This window comes from Typopeltis vanoorti, chromosome 19, assembly GCF_054136105.1.
Source record: "Typopeltis vanoorti isolate ZY-2024b chromosome 19, IOZ_Tvanoo_1.0, whole genome shotgun sequence".
Taxonomy (NCBI): domain Eukaryota; kingdom Metazoa; phylum Arthropoda; class Arachnida; order Uropygi; family Thelyphonidae; genus Typopeltis; species Typopeltis vanoorti.
In genome coordinates, this window is record NC_143567.1 from 46,499,632 (window position 1) to 46,519,035 (window position 19,404).

Consider the following 19,404-nt stretch of genomic DNA (forward strand, 5'->3'; position numbering starts at 1 on the left):
AATTCTCACATTCAGTTTTATTTCCCTTTTTATATATAGGTACTATGAGAGCTCTACTCCAATCATCAGTAATTCGTCCCTCTGTCCAGGCTTTCTGAACTATGCAGTGCAGCCACTGTAAGACTCTTATACCACCATACTTCAGCATTTCTGGTCGAATATCATCTACTCCTGCTGCCTTTCCACATTTCAAGCCTTTGATGGATTTTTTTCTACTTCAAGTATGGATATGTATTCCTGACTGCATGCCTGGTCAGTGTTTTTTATCACTGTGCTGTCATCACTGCTTGTTTCATTTAGCAGTTTTTCAAAGTAATTACTCCATATTTCAAGGATATCTTTTTCTCCTATTTTCATTTCACCTTTATCATATCTAATTCCTTTTACAGCACTCTTTCCTCCATTCCTAAGCTTCTTCAACAACCTCCAGAATATTTTGCCACCTTCTTGATATTTATTTTCTATATTCTTGCCAAAGTCCTCCCATGACTTTTGTTTAGCTAGTTTTACACACTGTTTAGCTTTCTTACATTTGTCTCTGTATTCTGTAAGAGTAAAAGCTGACTTATTTGCCAGGAACTTTTGATATGCTTTCTTCTTTTCCTTCACTGCCTCTTTAACTTCCTGTGTCCACCAGGGAGTTCTGATTTTTTTATCCTTGCACACAACCTCACCACATGCCTCTCTGGCAGAATCAATCAATGTTTCCTTCAGAGTTTGCCACTGAATCTCCAAGGTTTGATTCCTGTTCTCAAACTCTTTCATTTTCTTTTCAATAATATTTCTGTATTTTAGTCTACAGTTCACATCTGAGAGCTGCTCAACTTTTATTCGCTTTAAAACTTTCTTACATGTTATTCTTTTCAATATGAAATTCAATTTTATCCTGCTCAAGACTAAATTGTGATCACTTCCAATTTCAAATCCTCTGTACACTCTGGTGTCCTGCACCAGGGAGAAAACATCACTATCAACAATAACATAGTGAATGAGACTTTTCTTATTCCTTGCCTCTTCTCTGCATGTGAATTTGTGCACATTTTTATGTTGGAACATGGTGTTAGTAACCAGTCCATGTTCTGAGCAGAAATCCAACAGATATTTGCCATTATTATTAGCTTTGCTCTTTTCTCCAAATTTTCCCAAAATATTTTTGTATGTCTCACAATCATTTCCTACTCTGCTATTTAGATCCCCAACAAGGACCAACTTTTCCTTTTTCATTGTGTCAGTTGCTTTTTCTAAAGCCTCAAAAAATTCCTCCACTTCTACCTTAGTAGAACCTTCTGTGGGACCATAGGCACAAATAAGTCTCATTGTCCAGTTCCCCATTCTCATATTTGCCCACATTACTCTACTTGAGACTGACTGCCATTCAAGAAGATTAGCCTCGTATTTTGTGTTGAATACTATGGCTACTCCTTCTTTTCCTTGATTGTCATTGCCTGAATATAACATTTTGTATTTATTGTTCAGAAAGATCTCACCAGTTTTGGTCTTTTTTTTGTTTCAGTCACCCCTATTATGTCGATCTGGTACTTATCTAATTCCTCAGCTAGCTCCATTTCTTTGCCATTCAGGCTTCTTACGTTGATAGTACCGATCTTTAACTCTGGTGATGTCGAGTTGGGGTTTGTTTTCAGATTTGTTCCAGTAGCTGACTTTTCGCTGTTCGCCCTGGTTCCCTGGCGAAAACAACGGGGGCCTTGTTTAACCGGGCGACACCCCAGCCGGCATGAAATTTTGTCATGTTGTACCATCATTTTTTATTTTGGTTTAACCAATAAGAATACAATTTGGTCGGCTAAATCCCAAATTGCCAGCCCATCCTCGTTCGTTCAGTATCAAAGTAGATACCCAACAGGGTGCACCACGAGAAGGTGAGGATTGGACATTAGGTCAGAAGCCCTGGTCGGTTCTCCGCATTCCTTTAAAGGCTATGTGGAGGTCTCCTCTCAGTTATACAACTTTGACCCTTAAGCACCCCTACCAAGTACCTGCTATTTAATTAATTAAAAACAATTGATTTATTTATTAACTGTTTTTTAATTAATTAATTCATTAATTTTAATTAATAAATTAATTAAAATTAATAAATTAATTTAAAATATTAGAAAATTAAATATCTATTTTATTTGAATTTATATGTTCATGTAAACAAAAAATATGATTTATTTTTGATAGAACAAACTTTATAAAGATACTATAAAGTTTTACTTACTTGAAATAATTTATCATTAATGAGAGGAGTGAAATTGTTTATGGTGAGATAAAATTTCAGCAAAATTTGGCTCTCTAATTGTTAATTTCAATCTCAGATGGGGTTCGACATCTATAATGCAATTCTTCTTCTTCGTCTTAATATCTACAAGGGCCGAAAATCCAACTTTGCACAGATATGAACTTGGAAATAGAAAAATGAACCTTAGAGCTTTATCTGTTAATTCAGGAAATTCATTCTGTATTTGTAGCCAAAATGATGATAACATATTCTTGCTGTATTTATTTTTTACAAAACCATCGGAAGCTAGTTCTAAAAGTTGTTCTTCTTCTATTGACGACAGACCCTTTGGCATAAATTTGTTTTTATTGAAAGGGTATCTTATCAATATTAATGTCCAATTCAGGGAAATGCTTTTCTAGATTCATTTGTAAGCTTTTTGAATGCTGCATGATAGTAATTTTCACATCATCATCAATTTGTTCATTTGAACTTGCGAGCAATTCATGAAGTGATGGAAATTCGTCAAATTCTCCATTACCAACCCACTTTTGCCATAACTTCATTTTTGACAACGTGGCATTCACTTTATCTTGGACATGAAGTATAGAAATTTCCTTGCCTTGTAAAGATAAATTAAGACTATTTAATACAGTAAATATATCTGTCAGGTATGCTAATTGACTGAACCATTTCCAATTATGTAAATGCTTTTTCAACTCAAACTTTTCATCAAGAAAAACTTGTAGTTCATTCCGAAGTTCAAATAAACGAGTAAGGACTCTTCCATGAGAAAGCCAACGAACATCGGTATGGAAAAGAAGTTGTGTATAGGTGCTTCCCATTTCTTTGCAAAGTTGAGAGAAAAGTCTGGCATTTAGAGGACGGCCGTTAATATAATTTATGATTTTTACAGCTTCATCAAGAACTTTTCTTAGGTCTGTACACATCATATGTGTAGCCAAAGCCTCCCTGTGTATGCAGCAGTGTGTCGACTTTGCATTTGGTGCAACAGCTTGAATCCTTGAAACAAGCCCATTTTTTTAGATCCGACCATGGATTTCACTCCGTCCATGCTTATTCCAACACAACTTTTCCAATCAAGCTTGTTTTGATGCATAAAGGTATTTATACTGTTGAATATTTCTTCTCCTATTGTATGTTCTGGCAAGGGTTGGCAATATAAGAGGTCGTCATGAATTTTTTTGATTTTTTTCGTACCTAACGAACACTAGAAGATTTGCAAAATTTGTAATGTCAGTGGATTCATCTACCTGCAAAGCATAATAACGACTCTTAGTATATCGGATAACAATGTATGGTTTATATTTTCAGCCATTTCAGTGATTCTTCGATGAATGGTACTATTTGAAAGGCAAATCCGATCAAAAGATCTTTTTGCATTATTCCAATCATAATTTCCGGTATTATTTTTACTGCAGGCTTGACCAAAGTTTCACCAATTGTTTCCACTGCACCACTTTTTGCTATTAATAGCGACACACGATATGAAGCTTCTAAAGCCTTCATGTTTTCACCTCCTGACACGATCAATATCACTTTTTGAGATTCTTTTAAATTTTTTAGTTTATTTTGAAAAAAATTCGACAGGTTTGTCCTTACATTCATTATGTTTCGATTCAAAATGGCAATTTAAATTACATGGTTTCATGCTTTCATTTTTTAAAGTTTCGCCGCAAATTACACATAATGGAATAGGTTCCTCTTCATTTCCCGTCCATGAAAATCCACATTTCAAGTAATTTATATTGTACTTATGAAGTTTTCTCATCTTCTTCCTAGTTGGTTCTTTAGATATGTCAGACGACACACACTTATCAATTTCACTTGATCCAAATACAATATCAACATTTTCTTGTTGCTGACAGCTACTTGTATCTACTATGTTCCTCTCTTTTGCACATTTTAAAAATCCAGTCTTTAACCAGTGATCCATACTTAAGAATTTGAAAGCTAAAAAAACATTACCATATTTAATGAACAGTCCTTCAACAAATAGCTAGTGAAAGCAGAACTCGAAACAGACAGCAATGGTAAGCCAGTAGAGATAAAGCAGCTATGAAGATGTTCATATGATTGGTGCAGTATTAACAAAAGATCGCACTACTAATTGACAAAGGTAAGCCGACAGTTCAGTTGAAATGCTAATTCTCTTCAACCAAATTCCTTATATATAATATCTGAAACACATTCACTATATATTTTTTAGTTTTAACACGCTCACTCAAACAAAACCATATGTTACCGGTGCACCGTATGGTTTTGATTGTCTACTATACAGCATTTTATGTGGGAGGGGTCATGCGATTCATTAGTTAGTGCCGTTTTTATCCCAGTTGTCTCTAATTGCACTGTTTGTTGAGAAACATATTACACAGCCTGCAGATGTCTCTGCACCTTATTCAGTGATACAATAGGAACATTTTACGATCTCAAACTTAAATTTTATTCCATGCATTAATGATGCATAGCCGAAAATTGTCACGGACCCCCCACCGAAGACCTTTCGCGGACCCCCGGGGGTCTGCATACCACACTTTGAGAAATACTGATCTAGAGAACCACTGCTCTAGATAGTTGTTGAAAATTTTATCTATGGATTATAAAGTAAATCATAAATGACAAGAGATTATATTCTTGTTTTAATCTTTTACTCAAGCATGTGAACCTTGGTTTGCACATGCTTGAGTAAAATAGTCTACTTGTATATAGAGGTTGACTTCATATCAACTGCCTCAGTATTACTTCAGTTTTATAATTCTGCTAGCTCTACCTCTTTTCTACTGATGCTGCTTATGGCGTCACAGATGGTGCTTATCTTCAATTCTGTTGAGTTTAAAGTTGTTCCAGTAGCTGACTTTTTATTGTTTCTTTTTATGTGTTTTTATTATTTCTTATCGCAGTTTCTTGACAAAAACAACAATAGCCTTTTTTAACCCGGGGATGTCCCAACCAAAATGATACTATGTTGTACAGCATATGTCTGTGGCTTAAGCCAATGCATAACATAATTTGGTCAGTTAAATTCCACAAACTGTTACACCCATCCTTGTCATTCAGTATCCAGGTGGGACTTATAAATGAGGTGCAATAAACATTAGGTCAGAAGCTCTGGGAGGGTCATCACATTCCTTGCAGGCTGTCTCCTCCTAGTTTTTAATTTTTTAATTTTATTTTATTTTTTTTTTAATTCATGATTTCCATCCACAAAAGGCTGTAAACCCATTATGTAATGATACCACAGGTAGGCTAAGGGTTGGATAATCCTGAACATGGAATTTTTTTCAATCCACTTCAGGCATGCAGTAAGCAGAATAGTAATCTCACACCAGGCATTCTAATTCCTACATTTATCTTGCTTTCACAGTTGAGTAGCTTCCTTAATAAAATGTTCCTAGAGTAGAGATTTTGTCTCTATCACAGTAAAATCCATAGTACAACAGAATACTAAAGTTAAAAATCAAGGGGATAATAATCTATTTATTGTTTACCTCTTAAGAAGGAAATAATTGCCAGTAAGAATTCTATCTTTAATAACTTCTCCAAATCCTTCATCTCTAGTTGCAGCATATGAATTTTCTGTACATGTTTCATCTCCTGCTCTGTGACCTAAATTTGAAAACAGATTTAATGTTTTCTTTCTTTTCCTCTCCAGTGCTTGAAAATTAAAGCCCTTGCAACTTATACTCAAATAATAAAAGCATCATACTTACCTAGACAAATGTATATAGAGAAAGTGCATGCATGCGTGTGTGTATATACTATATACTATACAGGGGTATCCCTCATTATACGTGACCTCACTTTACTCGTTTTTGCTAAAACACGATTTTAAAAACTTAATTTAAAAAATCGTAACTGGTAACAATTTTGCAGTCACCCTGTGCATGGTCACGTGACTTTGTGCGTGCACTGCTTTGACAAGGCGGCATCGTGCTGCATGTCAGCACGATGCCGCCTTAGTGGCTCACAATGGACTTACTAGTTCTATACCTTCTCACAGAAGGTGTAGAACTAGTAAGTCCATTGTCGGAGTCTTCTGCAACGCAAACATTATGGAAAAAAGAGGCAATTGGGATCAAAATACTTCCAAGACTAAAAAACAGAGAAAAGCTATAACACTGGAGGAAAAATTAGAAGTTATAAAGAGGTATGAACATAATGAACGCACGGTCGACTTAATCAGAGCTACAGGAATTTCAGAATCAACTTTAAGAACAATAAGAAATCAAGCAGAGAAAATAAAAGAAAGTTGTAAAAGTGCGACGAGAATGTCAACAACTAAGATAACACAGATAATGGCACCAATTATGGAGAAATTGGAAAGGATGTTAGTCCAATGGATTGAACATGAGAATCAATGTGCTATTCCATCATCCACCTTGATTATCCAGGCTAAAGCAAAAAGTTTGTTTGATGATTTGAATACTATAGATCCTGATCCTAAAGTGCAATCTTTTGCTGCAAGTGCTGGGTGGTTTGAACGTTTCAAGGTGTGACATGGATTTCATAATCTCAAGCTGACTGACGAGGCTGTGGGAGCTGATGTTGTTGCTGCTGAGAACTTTCCAGCAAAATTTCTAAGTGTAATTCAGGAACATGGTTATTTGTCTCAGCAAGCATTCAATCTCAACAAAACAATGAAATTTGTGTGTTTTGTTTATAAATTTAAATAATTCATTCATTAAAATTTCTTTTGCCCACAGGTGTAAAGTTTTCATTTTTTTATCCTTCTGAAGAAACTCCTATCTCGCCCATGCTAAATTCAACTCGCTTTACATGATTTCGTGTTACGCAATTATTTCATAGAACCAATTAATCGCATAAAGCGAGGGACACCTGTGTGTGTGTGTGTGTGTGTGTGTGTGTGTGTGTGTGTGTGTGTGTGTGTGTGTGTGTGTGTGTGTCCACACATAATTTTTTTTTCTAAAAATCTAGACGTAAGAGGAAGAATTCATCATAAATTATTGTTACTGGAATCACTTATGTTTAATTTAAATGTCTTTGTAAAATTTTCAACTAAGTTTCATAACCATTATCAATAAATATACGAAAATACAAAAAAGAGAACAATTCAATTGAAAGCATATGATGTTATGTGCACTATAGACTGCAGGAGAACAGCTCCATCTGCATTAATAGATATCCAAAATAATTTACAATGTTGAATATAGATTGTCTATAGCCATGAAGGGTGCATGGAAATTTTAGGTCTTTTCCAAGCACTATTTAACTGAATACACTTTGGTTCATGGGTACATTTTTAACAATCTGGAGTCACTTTCATTGACCTAACATCTGCTTATGACACTGTCTGGATCAGGGGCCCACTCCTAAAACTAGGAAATATTATAAAGTGTAAAAAAGCTTTACAACTTTTTGAATCTATTCTCTCCAACAGAAAGATCCCGGTTCATATTGGCAGAAAAAAGAGTAGGCACAGATTCCTTCACAACGGCCTTCCTCAGGGCTCTGTATTATCCCTATACATTTTAACATCTACGTGTATGATCTACCTCATACCAGATCAAGCAAGTATATGTACGCCGTTGACCTAGTGATCTTACATCAATCCACCTCCTTTACAAACCTAGAATCAACCTTGAATACAGACCTGAACACCCTGGAAGAGTACTTCAAGCAGTGGTACTTGAAGCCAAATCCAACGAAAACGTGTCCTCACGTATTTCACCTGTACAATGCAGAGGTGAATTGACAACTCAACCTTTCTTTCTGTGGAAAAATGGTAGAACACGAGCCTCACCCAAAATACCTTGGAGTGAGCCTGGACAGGAAGCCTAACCTATAAAAGGCACATCATCAACCTCTCCAATAAAATTAAAATCAGAAATAATATCATTTCAAGGCTTGCTGGAACAACCTGGGGTTGTGGTGCAGAAGTCCAAAGTCGTCTGCACTAGCCCTCGCATTCTCTGCAGCAGAATATTGTGCCCCTGTCTGGGAAAGAAGTACACACACTAACATTATAGATACCCAGCTAAACTCTACCATGCACACAATTAGTGGGACAGTGAGAAGCACCCTTCTCTCCTGGTTGCCTGTTCTATCCAACATTGCTCCACCACGCATATGGAGAAGACAAGCCTCGATTAAGGAATTTAATAAAGCAGTGAGCAACCCACTCCTGCCCCTACATCAGACTCTCATAAACCCACCTAGTCTATGCCTCAAATCTAGAAAGCCTCTCTGGTCCATGGACAAACTCTCTTCAGCTCCGCTGCCATCAATATCCGACATATGGAGAGAATACTGGTTCAACAATCTCCCAACAAACAGCTTCCTGGTAGAAGATCCCTGTGCTCCACAGCCTGGTTTTGATTTTCCTAGGAAGATTTGGACATCAATAAACAGGATCAGAACTAGTCAGGACAGATGTGGCTACCTTCTACATAAATGGGGGGCTGTCAGATCACCCTTATTGTGATTGTTCTCCCATGGCTCAGACAATTACTCATATTGTGTACAACCGTCCAAGGCACCAATTTCACGGTGGCCTACAGGACATCCACAAGGTGACGGATGAGGCCTTGAATTGGCTTTCCAGCCTGGACCTTGACCTGTAGTTGGTATGGTTGTGGTGGTGGTTATGGAGGAAACAGAAGATCACGGCCCCATCTCACCACGAAGACGTTATTCTCGTAGTCACTCTCATAGTCCTCATCATAGTATCAGCAGAACTCCTTCTCATGTTAGAAGATGATGATGATACAATGTGAAATGGGCCTCCTCTAATGGATCAAGTTTTCTCACACAAGACACAACTGCTCTCTACTTAAACCTTGGATACAGCTACATTTATGTTGTGAAGTGTTGTGAGAACATGCAGCCTTGTCATACTTGTTGCAGCAGGATGATAATTGTCCCTGGCTTGATTATGACAAGTTACTTTTGCTTTATTTAAAAAAAAAAAAAAAAGAGGAAAGACTTAGAAAGCAGGTTGTGCCTTTTATGTAATGAACTTTCATATGTTAAGATTTTCATCATTTGTTTCTGGAAATTGAGATTGTACTTTTCACTTACCAGTTTCATGTAGCCATAAGCATAAATAAATAAATAAATTTTAATAACTTATGCTGAGGTTTCAAAATGTTCAAAAATGGAAAATTTAGAATATTTTATGATTTTCTTTAAAGCAAGCATGTCATATATTGGTATTTTACATGCTCACTGAAATCTTGTTGACAATATATTTAATCGGTTAAAGACTGTGGCACTGTTTTTTCACAGTTTCATGAAAAAACTGTTTTTTTTTTTCACATGAGTAAAAAAAAGCAAAGTTTTTCACACGAACTAGTCGAATCAAAACAATTTCTTTTTGACTTTTTTGTGAGTGGTTTAATACTGAAAAATAGTGATTCTAATAGGTTAATTTCACTTCATAGAATTAATTAAATTTCTATGAAGCAAAGTTTCCTTGCTGTGACAGGCCAGTTAAGAATAACACATTAAGTAGGGAGAAAGATAAGAACTATACAGAAGTGGATGCAAGTTTATGAATGTGTGGAGCTAGTCTGAGGGAAGATCAGATCTGTATGAAAGAGATGGCCTACACTTCAATGTGTTTGGTAGCAGGAGTCTTGAAAAAATAATAATTGGTAAAAGACTCCTGATACCAAATTTAATTTCCCTGACTATGTCAGGGAAATTAAATTATGATGGAAGGAATGGTGAGAATCTGTGTGTAAGAACAATGATGTTATGTAACTGTGTTAATAATGGGAAAAGGTATTGTCATGAAATAATTATAAGAGAATGAATTTGATTTTGTGTTCATCTAGTTCAGACCCATCAAACATCTGCAAAGCTGTCTGCATAAACAAGACACTAAATAACAACAGAAATCTGCAAGTTGTCCAACTATGTCACACAGACTACAGACAAGAGTATACAAAAAAAAAATACAGGTAGCTTATTACATATATACACGAATGCTAGGAGTATCAGAAACAAAGAGAGTTTGTTCCTATGGTCAATATGTTGGTACCTCAGATTTTAGGCATTTGTGAGACCTGGCTATCAGAAGCATAGTTCAAATAAATAGTGGAGTGTTGTTACAGATCTAGTGAATTGGTTGCTAGTGATGAAGATATGCATTACCAAATAAAGACAATGGATGCAAAAAGAGTAATCATAATGGGAGACTTTAATTATTCAAACATTGACTAGGTAGAAGTAAAATCTCATGAGAAGAATGAAAGTGAATTTATTGAACTGTTGCAAGACAACTTTCTCAATCAGCATGTGAGAGAAGGAACTCAAAGTCAAAGATAGTTAGGTTTGATTATAGTGTCAGAGGGGATTTCAGTTAAAGGCATGACAATGCTGCCTCTAGTTGGTGACAGTGACCATGCGGTACTCACTTGGGAAGTGGCTAAGTTTATGAATATTCCATTCAGAAAGATATACATGTTCAACCACAAAGCAGAAAATTATGACCAACTGAGGAGTATGCTGGATTCTGTGACATGGTATCAGTTGTTGGTTAGGAAGGATATCAACAGTGAATGGGCAGTCTTTAAAAAATACTTAAATGATTCAATATCAGTATCAGCAGTGAAATGGATGTATAATGCTATCAAGCAAGAAATTCGTATGAAAAGTATGATGTGGAAGAAATACCATGTGCATAAGAATGATGCCTGTTATTAAAATTATAAGCAGCAGCAGGCCAGAAGAGTCACAACTATTGTATGCAAAGCTAAATCTGAGTATAAAAACAAACTTGCTCTGCAAGCTAAAGACAATACCAAAGAATTCTATCATTATGCTGCAAGTAAAAGAAAGAATGAATATGAAAGAATAACTAGATTGAATGCAATTGTTCAACAAATGAGTGCCCGTTTTGCTAAAAGCTAACTTGGTGTACACAAAATTGCACTCACTACACCTCTTCACTGAATGAAGAAACTCAGATGTAGATGTATGAGGATGAGGTATTAGAGCTGTTGCACAAACTGAATAAGAATTCAGCAATAGGGATTGATGGGATATCAGCATGTGTACTAAAAGAGTGTAATGAGTCTCAGAACAGGGAAGATTCTGCAGGAATGGAAAGAATGTATGGTAATTCCATTGCACAAAGGTGGTGCAAAGACCGATGTATCCAACTATCAACCAATTAGTATCCTAAGTGTGGTGGTGAAAATTTTGGAAAAATTGGTTAGGGCTCGCATTCAGAAATGGGTTAACAGTGAATCTCTATTTTGCAATGAGCAACATGGGTTTACTAAGAGAAGGTCATGCTTTAGAAACTTGCTCACATTCTATAATAATATTACTACTGAGTTAGTTAAGGAGAATGAAATACAGCACAGAAGACTGTTGCGTAAACTGAAGTATATAGGTTTGCATTATAAAATATTAGTGTGGATAAGGGGATGGCTGACTGACATATCAAAAAAGTGGTATAGGTGGGATGTGAGTCTGCAAAATTTAAGGTAACCAGTAGTGTACCATAAGGATCAGTCCTTGGTCCACTGTTATATTAATGACATTAAGAAGGATTTGACAAGTGACATACAGCTATTTGCTGATGACAAAAAGATATACGGGGTAATCAGGAATGTGGTTGATGTGCAGGACTTGCAGAATGATTTGAATAGGCTGGAATTGTTGGCAATGGAAAATGGTTGTCAGTTCAATATTAAGAAATGAAAAGTCATGCATTTTGTTCAGATTAGATATTCACTGTTCATATTATATTGGTAGGATTATGTTCGAAGAAACTGATCAGGCTAGGGATCTTGAAGTTTTAGTAGATAGGAAGTAAAAGTTCAAGGGCTATATAGCAAAGATTGCAAATACAACTCAGAGGATAATTGCATTGCTGAAAAGAACTTGGACATCTACATATCCAAGTTCTTTTCAGCAATGCAATGAAGCAAAATGACATAAGGATGTCATTTTGCTTCTATACAAAGAAACTGATCAGGCTAGGGATCTTGGAGTTTTAGTAGATAGGAAGTGAAAGTTCAAGGGCCATATAGCAAAGATTGCAAATACAACTCAGAGGATAATTGCATTGCTGAAAAGAACTTGGACATCTACATATCCAAGTTCTTTTCAGCAATGCAACGAAGCAAAATGACATAAGGATGTCATTTTGCTTCTATACAAAGCCTTGATAAGACCTCACTTGGACTATTGTGCACAGGTCTGGTCTCCTTGTTTTTCCATTGTGATTCTGATACAGTGGAGGGAGTGCAAAGGAAGGTGTTACAATGATATCAGGATTTCATGTTGGAGGCTTAATGGATTTTTTACAACACTCAAAAAGAATTAAAATAGAATTTAATACTTCCTATATTTCGTCCTAGTCACTAGGACATCTACGGGGATTACACAAACAATTAATGTAACATATGCACAAATAACAAACAATACTAAGCCCAACCACGTGGGTGACACTAAAGTCCTATCTAGGTAGAGCGCCCTCTAAGGGCAGTAGTAGGTGGCCTGGAATGTAAGGTGGGAACTCTGGTGATGAGTGTTTCCCAAATCTTCGGAAGCTTAATGCAACCATATTTATTGAGATTTGGTTGGTTTTTGAGAGCTGCTGCTGCTTCTAAGAAAAGTCTCTCTTTCTTGAATTTGCTGTGGTGGAGCATGGTGGTTTTCTTCCATGATACTCTGTGGGTGGTGTCCAAAACATGGTCAGCCAAGCCTGAATGGCCATAGTTGTGTTTGAAGATGTAAGACTTGTGTTCCTCTAGACGGATGGATGCTGATCTGCCTGTCTGTCCAAAGTACGCCAGCTTACAGGAACAGGGTACTTTGTAAACTCCAGGCAGAGAGAGAGGAGGGAGCTGATCTTTCGTAGAACGGATAAGGGTAGCCAGTTTGCGGTGGGGCTTATATGCTGTGTGTAGATTGTACTGTTTTAGTATCTTGGCTATTTTTTCAGATGTGCCACGGATGTAGGGTATGGTGATGGCATTTTTAAAATCTTGTTGACGAGAAGGAAGGGGAATGGGGGAGGAGTTGATTATTTTTTTGATGCTGTGATCGCTGTAGCCATTGGAGAGGAAAGTGCTGTGTATGTGGTTAAGCTCATTAGTGAGGGCGGTTCCACTGGAACAAAGATTGTGGGCTCTCTTGGTAAGAGTTTTAATAATGCCATATTGTTGAGAGGGGTGGTGGTGGGAGAGTTTGTGAATGTATCTGCCTGTGTGTGTGGGTTTTCTGTATACGGTGAAGGTAAGTGTATCATTAGGCAGGTGTGTGACTAAGGTGTCTAGGAAGGAGGAAGGGTAAACAATTGTTCTTTTCCTTTTCCATAGTGAACTGGATTCTTGGATGTAGACTATTGAGATGACTGAGGAAGGAGTCTAACGTGTCTGGGCCATGAGGCCAAATAGAGAACACATCATCTACATATCTTAGCCAGATAGAAGGTTTGAGTGGGGCTGAGTCTATGGCTCGTTTTTCGAAATCTTCCATATAGAAATTGGCAAGGGGGGGTGAGAGGGGGGAACCCATGGCAGTTCCCTCTATCTGCTTGTAGATTTTGTTGTTCCAAGAGAAATATCCAGAGTTAATGGCAAAGGAAAAGAGATCTAAGATGTCAGAGGGAAAAACGTTTTCTAAGAGAGATAAGGTGTCAATTAAGAGAATATTGGTAAACAAAGAGGAGATATCAAAGCTTACCAATATGTCTGTCTTCTTCAAGGTTAAATTTTCTGTGAGGGCTTTAAAGTGGGTCGAGTTTTTTATATAGGAAGGGGACCTTCCGATGAGGGGGATCAGAGAGTTGGCCAGCTGTTTAGATAGTCTATACAAGGTGCATTGGTAGCATCTACTATAGGCCTGAGTGGGGAATTGGGTTTGTGGATTTTTGGTAAACCGTATATTCGGGGGGGGAGTGGAAAGGTTTAAGTTTTTTCGTGATATCTGGCGGCCAGGAAGATACTTTTTTGAGTAAAATTTTAAGTTTCTTAACTTGTGTTTTTGTGGGGTCGTGTTCTAGCGGGATGTAGGTAGTGCGATCGCGGAGGATAATGTTCATTTTACGCTTATATTCAGTGGTATTAAGAACGACTGTAGCATTACCCTTATCCGCTCTGGTGATGACGATACTTTTTTCTTTACGTAGTTTCAGGAGAGCCGTGCGTTGGGCATATGATAAATTACTTTTTGGCGGAGAAGAATGCGCGAGGATGTTGGCTACGTCAAGTCTGATGTTGTTAGCTATCTCCGACGGTAAGCGACCGATTCCACGTTCGATGTTCAACATTACGTCAAGCACCGGCACTTTTAATAATGCTTGAAAGTGGTAAAAAACTCATACTTTCAGTCAACTAAGTAAGTATTTTTACCTTATGTATTTTAAACATATGTAAACATTAAATTATCTAGAAAATTCCATCCATTCATCACTCTCCAAACAAAAAATCTAGTCTTAACACCTTCTAACCACACTCTTATGCAGCTTACACTGGTGACTCCTTGTTCTCTCCCTTTCTTGCCATGCACTGAAAAAAGGTCTTGACTGTTAATCCTATAAAACCCATTTAATATGTTTCTAACATATCTCCTCTTTTTCACCTATTAGCTAATTTTTTGAAGCCTACAAGGCTGTCGAGCCTCCGCAGCTCGGTCGGTATAGACAAAGCCCTTTGGTTGGAAAGACCTGGGTTCGATTCCCATTCATGACATGAGGAACTTTATCTGGTCTCTTTCAACTAAAATTGAGTTAGCTGGTCTCATATGGAAGTAGAGAATTTTTTCCCAGAGAAACTTGGGTTTTTTTGTCCCTCAGAACAGGCAAACTGACCCTGTGAACAAAAGCATCTACAGACATAAGACACTCCCAGAATAAGGAGTAACCAACCTATTCCTTGGGATTTCAGTTTCGAAAGCCTACACAGTGAAGTGTGGGTCTATGCAAGTGAACGTAAATCAACAACAACAAGATCGTGAATTTATTCTAATAGGGAGCATTCCGCTAACTTGCCACAATCTTTATCACTTGCCTCTGGATCCTCTGAACAACTTCATCCCTACAGAATCCAGATCTTTGTACAATAGTACAGATGCAGCTTATTAAAGTCTTATATAGGGGAACAATAACTTCTCTAAACTTTAACGTCCTGTCCACAATCACACCCAAGTTCCTGTCTCTATCAGTTTCCTGCAGTTCAGCTCCATCAATATGGTAAACAACTTCTGATCTTTTCTCAAAGTGCATCACCTTACACTTAAACAGACTACATTAAACTAGCAGCTTAATGTAGTCTGTTTAAGTCTTCCTACAGGATCTCTGTATCACCTTCATTTACCATTGCTCTTCCCAGTTTACCAGTGTCAGCAAACAACTGAATATTTCCTGTCAAATCATTTCATATATCACTGATATACAAATTAAACAACAGAAGGCAAAATACTGAGTCCTATACTCAACTTCTCCATAAACCACTCTCTGATATCTGTCCATCAGCCACCGTCTAATCCAAATCAACAGATTCACATCCATCCATATCCCATTTGCTCCAATTTATGCAATACAGTTCTATGTGGAATCTTGTCAAATGCTTTTGCAAAGTCTACCAATATCACTGATTAGCCATCTCCTCTATCCAACTCCATTGTCACTTGCTTATAAAAAAAAGTAAACAGATTATTAAGGCAAAACTTACCCTTCACACAACCATGCTGTCCCTTACAGAGTATCATATTCCTATCTGCCGAGTCCTTAATTCTGTCCTTCTCCAATACCTTAACCACCACTCCTGAGATGCTGATTGGCCTATAATTTGCTTCTTCTGTTTTGGAGTCTCCTTTATGCAAGGGGAATTTAGGCTTAAATTAAACAGCTTGGTCAGAGGAGCTGATAATTTCCTTGCACATTCTCATAATACATGGGCTGATATGCCATCTAATCCCATGGCTGTGTTCATATTGAGGTTCTGCAGTATTTCAAGCACCTCCATTTCTTCACCCCTATTCTTGTGTAAATCAATGTCACATCTGGCATTGCAATATCATCACCTAGATGGTACGTCCCTGCCAAATGCTCACTCAGTAATTCAACTATTTGATTTGTATCTACAACACTTTTCAGTCATTCCTCCTTTTACTTGCCACAATGTGCAAGAATTCTTCAGGCTTTCTTTTAGCCTCATCACTTAGCATTCTCTAATAATTAGCTTTAGCCTTCTTGTATATTGGTCATCCTTCTTGTATATCCCTTATACTGCTCATAGGCATGCTGATCACTGTTTTTCATTATAATCCTTCCACAACCTTTTTTTGTGTGTAACTCCTGCTTAATGAAGCTATTCGTCCATCCACCTAACTTCTGATTTATGTTTCTGAACTCTAAGTATACATTCAGATACTACTTCAAACACCCCTTGATCATCTCCCATGCACCACCAATATTTCTCCCCTCCAAATTCTTATCCCATGGTTTTGCTGAAAGCTGACTCCTCAGCGAGTCGTAATTACATGCTATGTCATCCCACATATATCCCTTCTTAACAGAAAATGCTGCATGTCTGACAAACTTTTAGGTTAAGACTACATGATCACTTTCTCCAAGAGAAGGAAGCGAAAGCATGGCTAGATTGGTTAGTGTTGAGTTTTCTGATGCAATCATCGGATCCAGCACTCTTGAATCTCGAATCCCCTCCATTACATGTTGCCTCAGGTAATTATCTCTCAGCAACTGTATAAATTCTATTTCCTTCCTACTTGTGAGACTATTCCTCTTCCCAATCTATGTCCCCATAGTAGAAATCCCACCACAAATTGATAATAATCAATCGACCTGTACTCAACATGCTAATCTGCAAGTATTTGTCATCTATGATTATAGCAGCAACCAAAAATTATCATATATTTCCAATGTACAAGTAGTGAAAAGGTATAACACCTTATTATTAAAATACTCTGGGGATCAGAGCTAATTGTTGAAGTTTTTCTCACTTGGTTATATATTAAATTAAAGATGCCAAGAAATTATATTCTTGTTTTATTCTTTATTCTAGTGTAAGCAAACAAAGTTTGCTTACCCTTGAAGGATGACTTTAATCAATGCTGATGATAGAAAGGTGACAGAAGTAAAGAAACATTGAGTTGCTGATATGACAAAGATTGATGTCAGATTTCAGGTAGATGAACAGGAGGGGCTAAGCATATTGAAACAAAATAGCAACATGAATACAGCAGCTGGACTGATCGCATGTTTACCTGCTGTGTGAATGTACAAGAAAATGGGTAGCCTCTGATGAAGCTGTTCAAATCTAACTCAGCTCTGCCAAGGTACCAAAGGCAGAGAAAGAAGGTGAGATAGAAGGTAAGTTCCCTTACACAAAGCTGGCTCAGAGACAAAAATAGCAATTTACACCAATATCTCAAAAGTGGTGATTAAAGTATTGGAAAAGTTGGTTAAATGTAAAATCTAGGAATCAAAGGATAAGAATACAATACTCTATGGTAGGCAGCATGACTGCATAAAAAGTAGATCCTGCCAAAATAATTTACTCACATTTTACGAGGGTGGTCTGAAAAGTTCTCGGCCTCTATCATAGATGGCAACACTATTGACAAGATTTTTTTTCTCAGTTGGTACATCTGTCATAAGCATTCATGTGAAATTTCAAGTCATTCTATCAAGTAGTTTGTGTTATACAGCTGTCTGAAGCAAAAGTGTTCTGTATTCCTTGCAATGGATAAAATTGAGTATCATGCAGGGATAAAATTCTTTGTAAAAGAAGATTTAAATGACAAAAGAAATTCATTCGAAGTTCATAAAAGTTTATTGGCACGCTTCTCCTTCGTTTATGACAATTAAGAAACGGACTGCCGAGTTTAAATGGCTGTACTAGCCTTGAAGATGATCCACATGAAGGATGTCCAATTTCTGGTGTAACAACACCAGAAATTGTTGATGAAGTGAACGATATGGTACTGGATGACCGGCGAGTCATAGTGTGTGAAATTGCTGAGCATAGAGGCATTTCAAAAGAACGTGTAGGATATATTTTGCATGAAGAATTGCAAATGAAAAAGCTTTGCACAAGATGGGTGCCGTGCTTGCTCACAGCAGATCAAAAACGCACTTGCATGAAAATCTCTGAACAGTGCTTGGAGCATTTTAACTAAGAATAAAACTGAATTTGTGCATCTATTTATTACTATGGATGACACTTGGATTCACCATTACACACCAGAATCCAAACAGCAGTCAAAACAGGGACAGAAGCTGGTTGTTCAGCGCCAAAGAAAACAAAGTCGGTTCCATCAGCAGGAAAGATCATGGCATCAGTGTTTTGGGATGCTAAAGGCATTTTGCTCATTAATTATCTTGAAAAGGATAAAACAATAACCCGGGAATATTATTCCAATCTTTTAACCAGACTAGACGAAAAAATCTGTGAGAAAAGATCTAGTTTGCAGAAGAAAAAATCATCTTTCATCAGGACAATGCACCTGCTCACAAAGGTGTTTTGGCAATGAGAAAATTAAGGTATCTGCACTATGAATTGTTGGAACATCCTCCCAATTCCCCAACTTTTGCTCCTTCTGACTTCTTTGTCTTCCCAAAAATAAAACTCTTCCTCGTGGGTCAGCATTTTTCTTCGAATCAAGAGGCAATTGCAGGTGTAGAGGGGTATTTTGCAGATCTTACTGAAAACCACTACAGGGACCAGGTAATGGTGCTGGAGCATCACTGGAATAAATGTATTAGTGTTAAGAGAGATTATGTTAAAAAATAAAATTAATTTTGAAATTATAAATTCATTTTTTCATTGTTAGGCCGAGAACCTTTCAGAACAACCCTTGTATAATAGAGTAACAGCAGAATTAGATAACAGAAATGACTGCACCATGATACTGCTGAACTTTGGAAAGGCATTTGACAGAATGCATGGAAAACTATTACAAATATTGGAGCAAATGGGAATGGATATGAAGCTAGTAGCATGTATGGGGACAGGGCAGGGCTGATAGACAGACAGACACCAGAGAGTAGTATATGGTAAAGTAGAATTTAGGAGAATAAAGGTGATTAGTGGAGTGCTTCTGGGTTCTGTACTATGGCCACTTCTCTTTCATTTGTATATTAATAATATATGAAAAAATTTAAAGGGGGGATATTCAGTTTTTCGCTGATAATACAAAATTGGGAAAGGCAATAA

General features: G+C 37.1%; 1 protein-coding gene across 3 annotated transcripts in view; it reads right to left on the reverse strand.

Annotated features, from left to right (window-relative positions):
- GatA (glutamyl-tRNA(Gln) amidotransferase subunit A, mitochondrial) overlaps positions 1 to 19,404 on the reverse strand; it is a 154,219-nt gene that overhangs the window by 60,841 nt on the left and 73,974 nt on the right. For all 3 annotated transcript variants that reach the window (XM_090409632.1, XM_090409633.1, XM_090409631.1), the window contains exon 8: positions 5,734 to 5,851. In XM_090409632.1, coding sequence (XP_090265758.1) covers positions 5,734 to 5,851 — 118 coding nt within the window. The remainder of the gene's footprint in view (positions 1 to 5,733; positions 5,852 to 19,404) is intronic.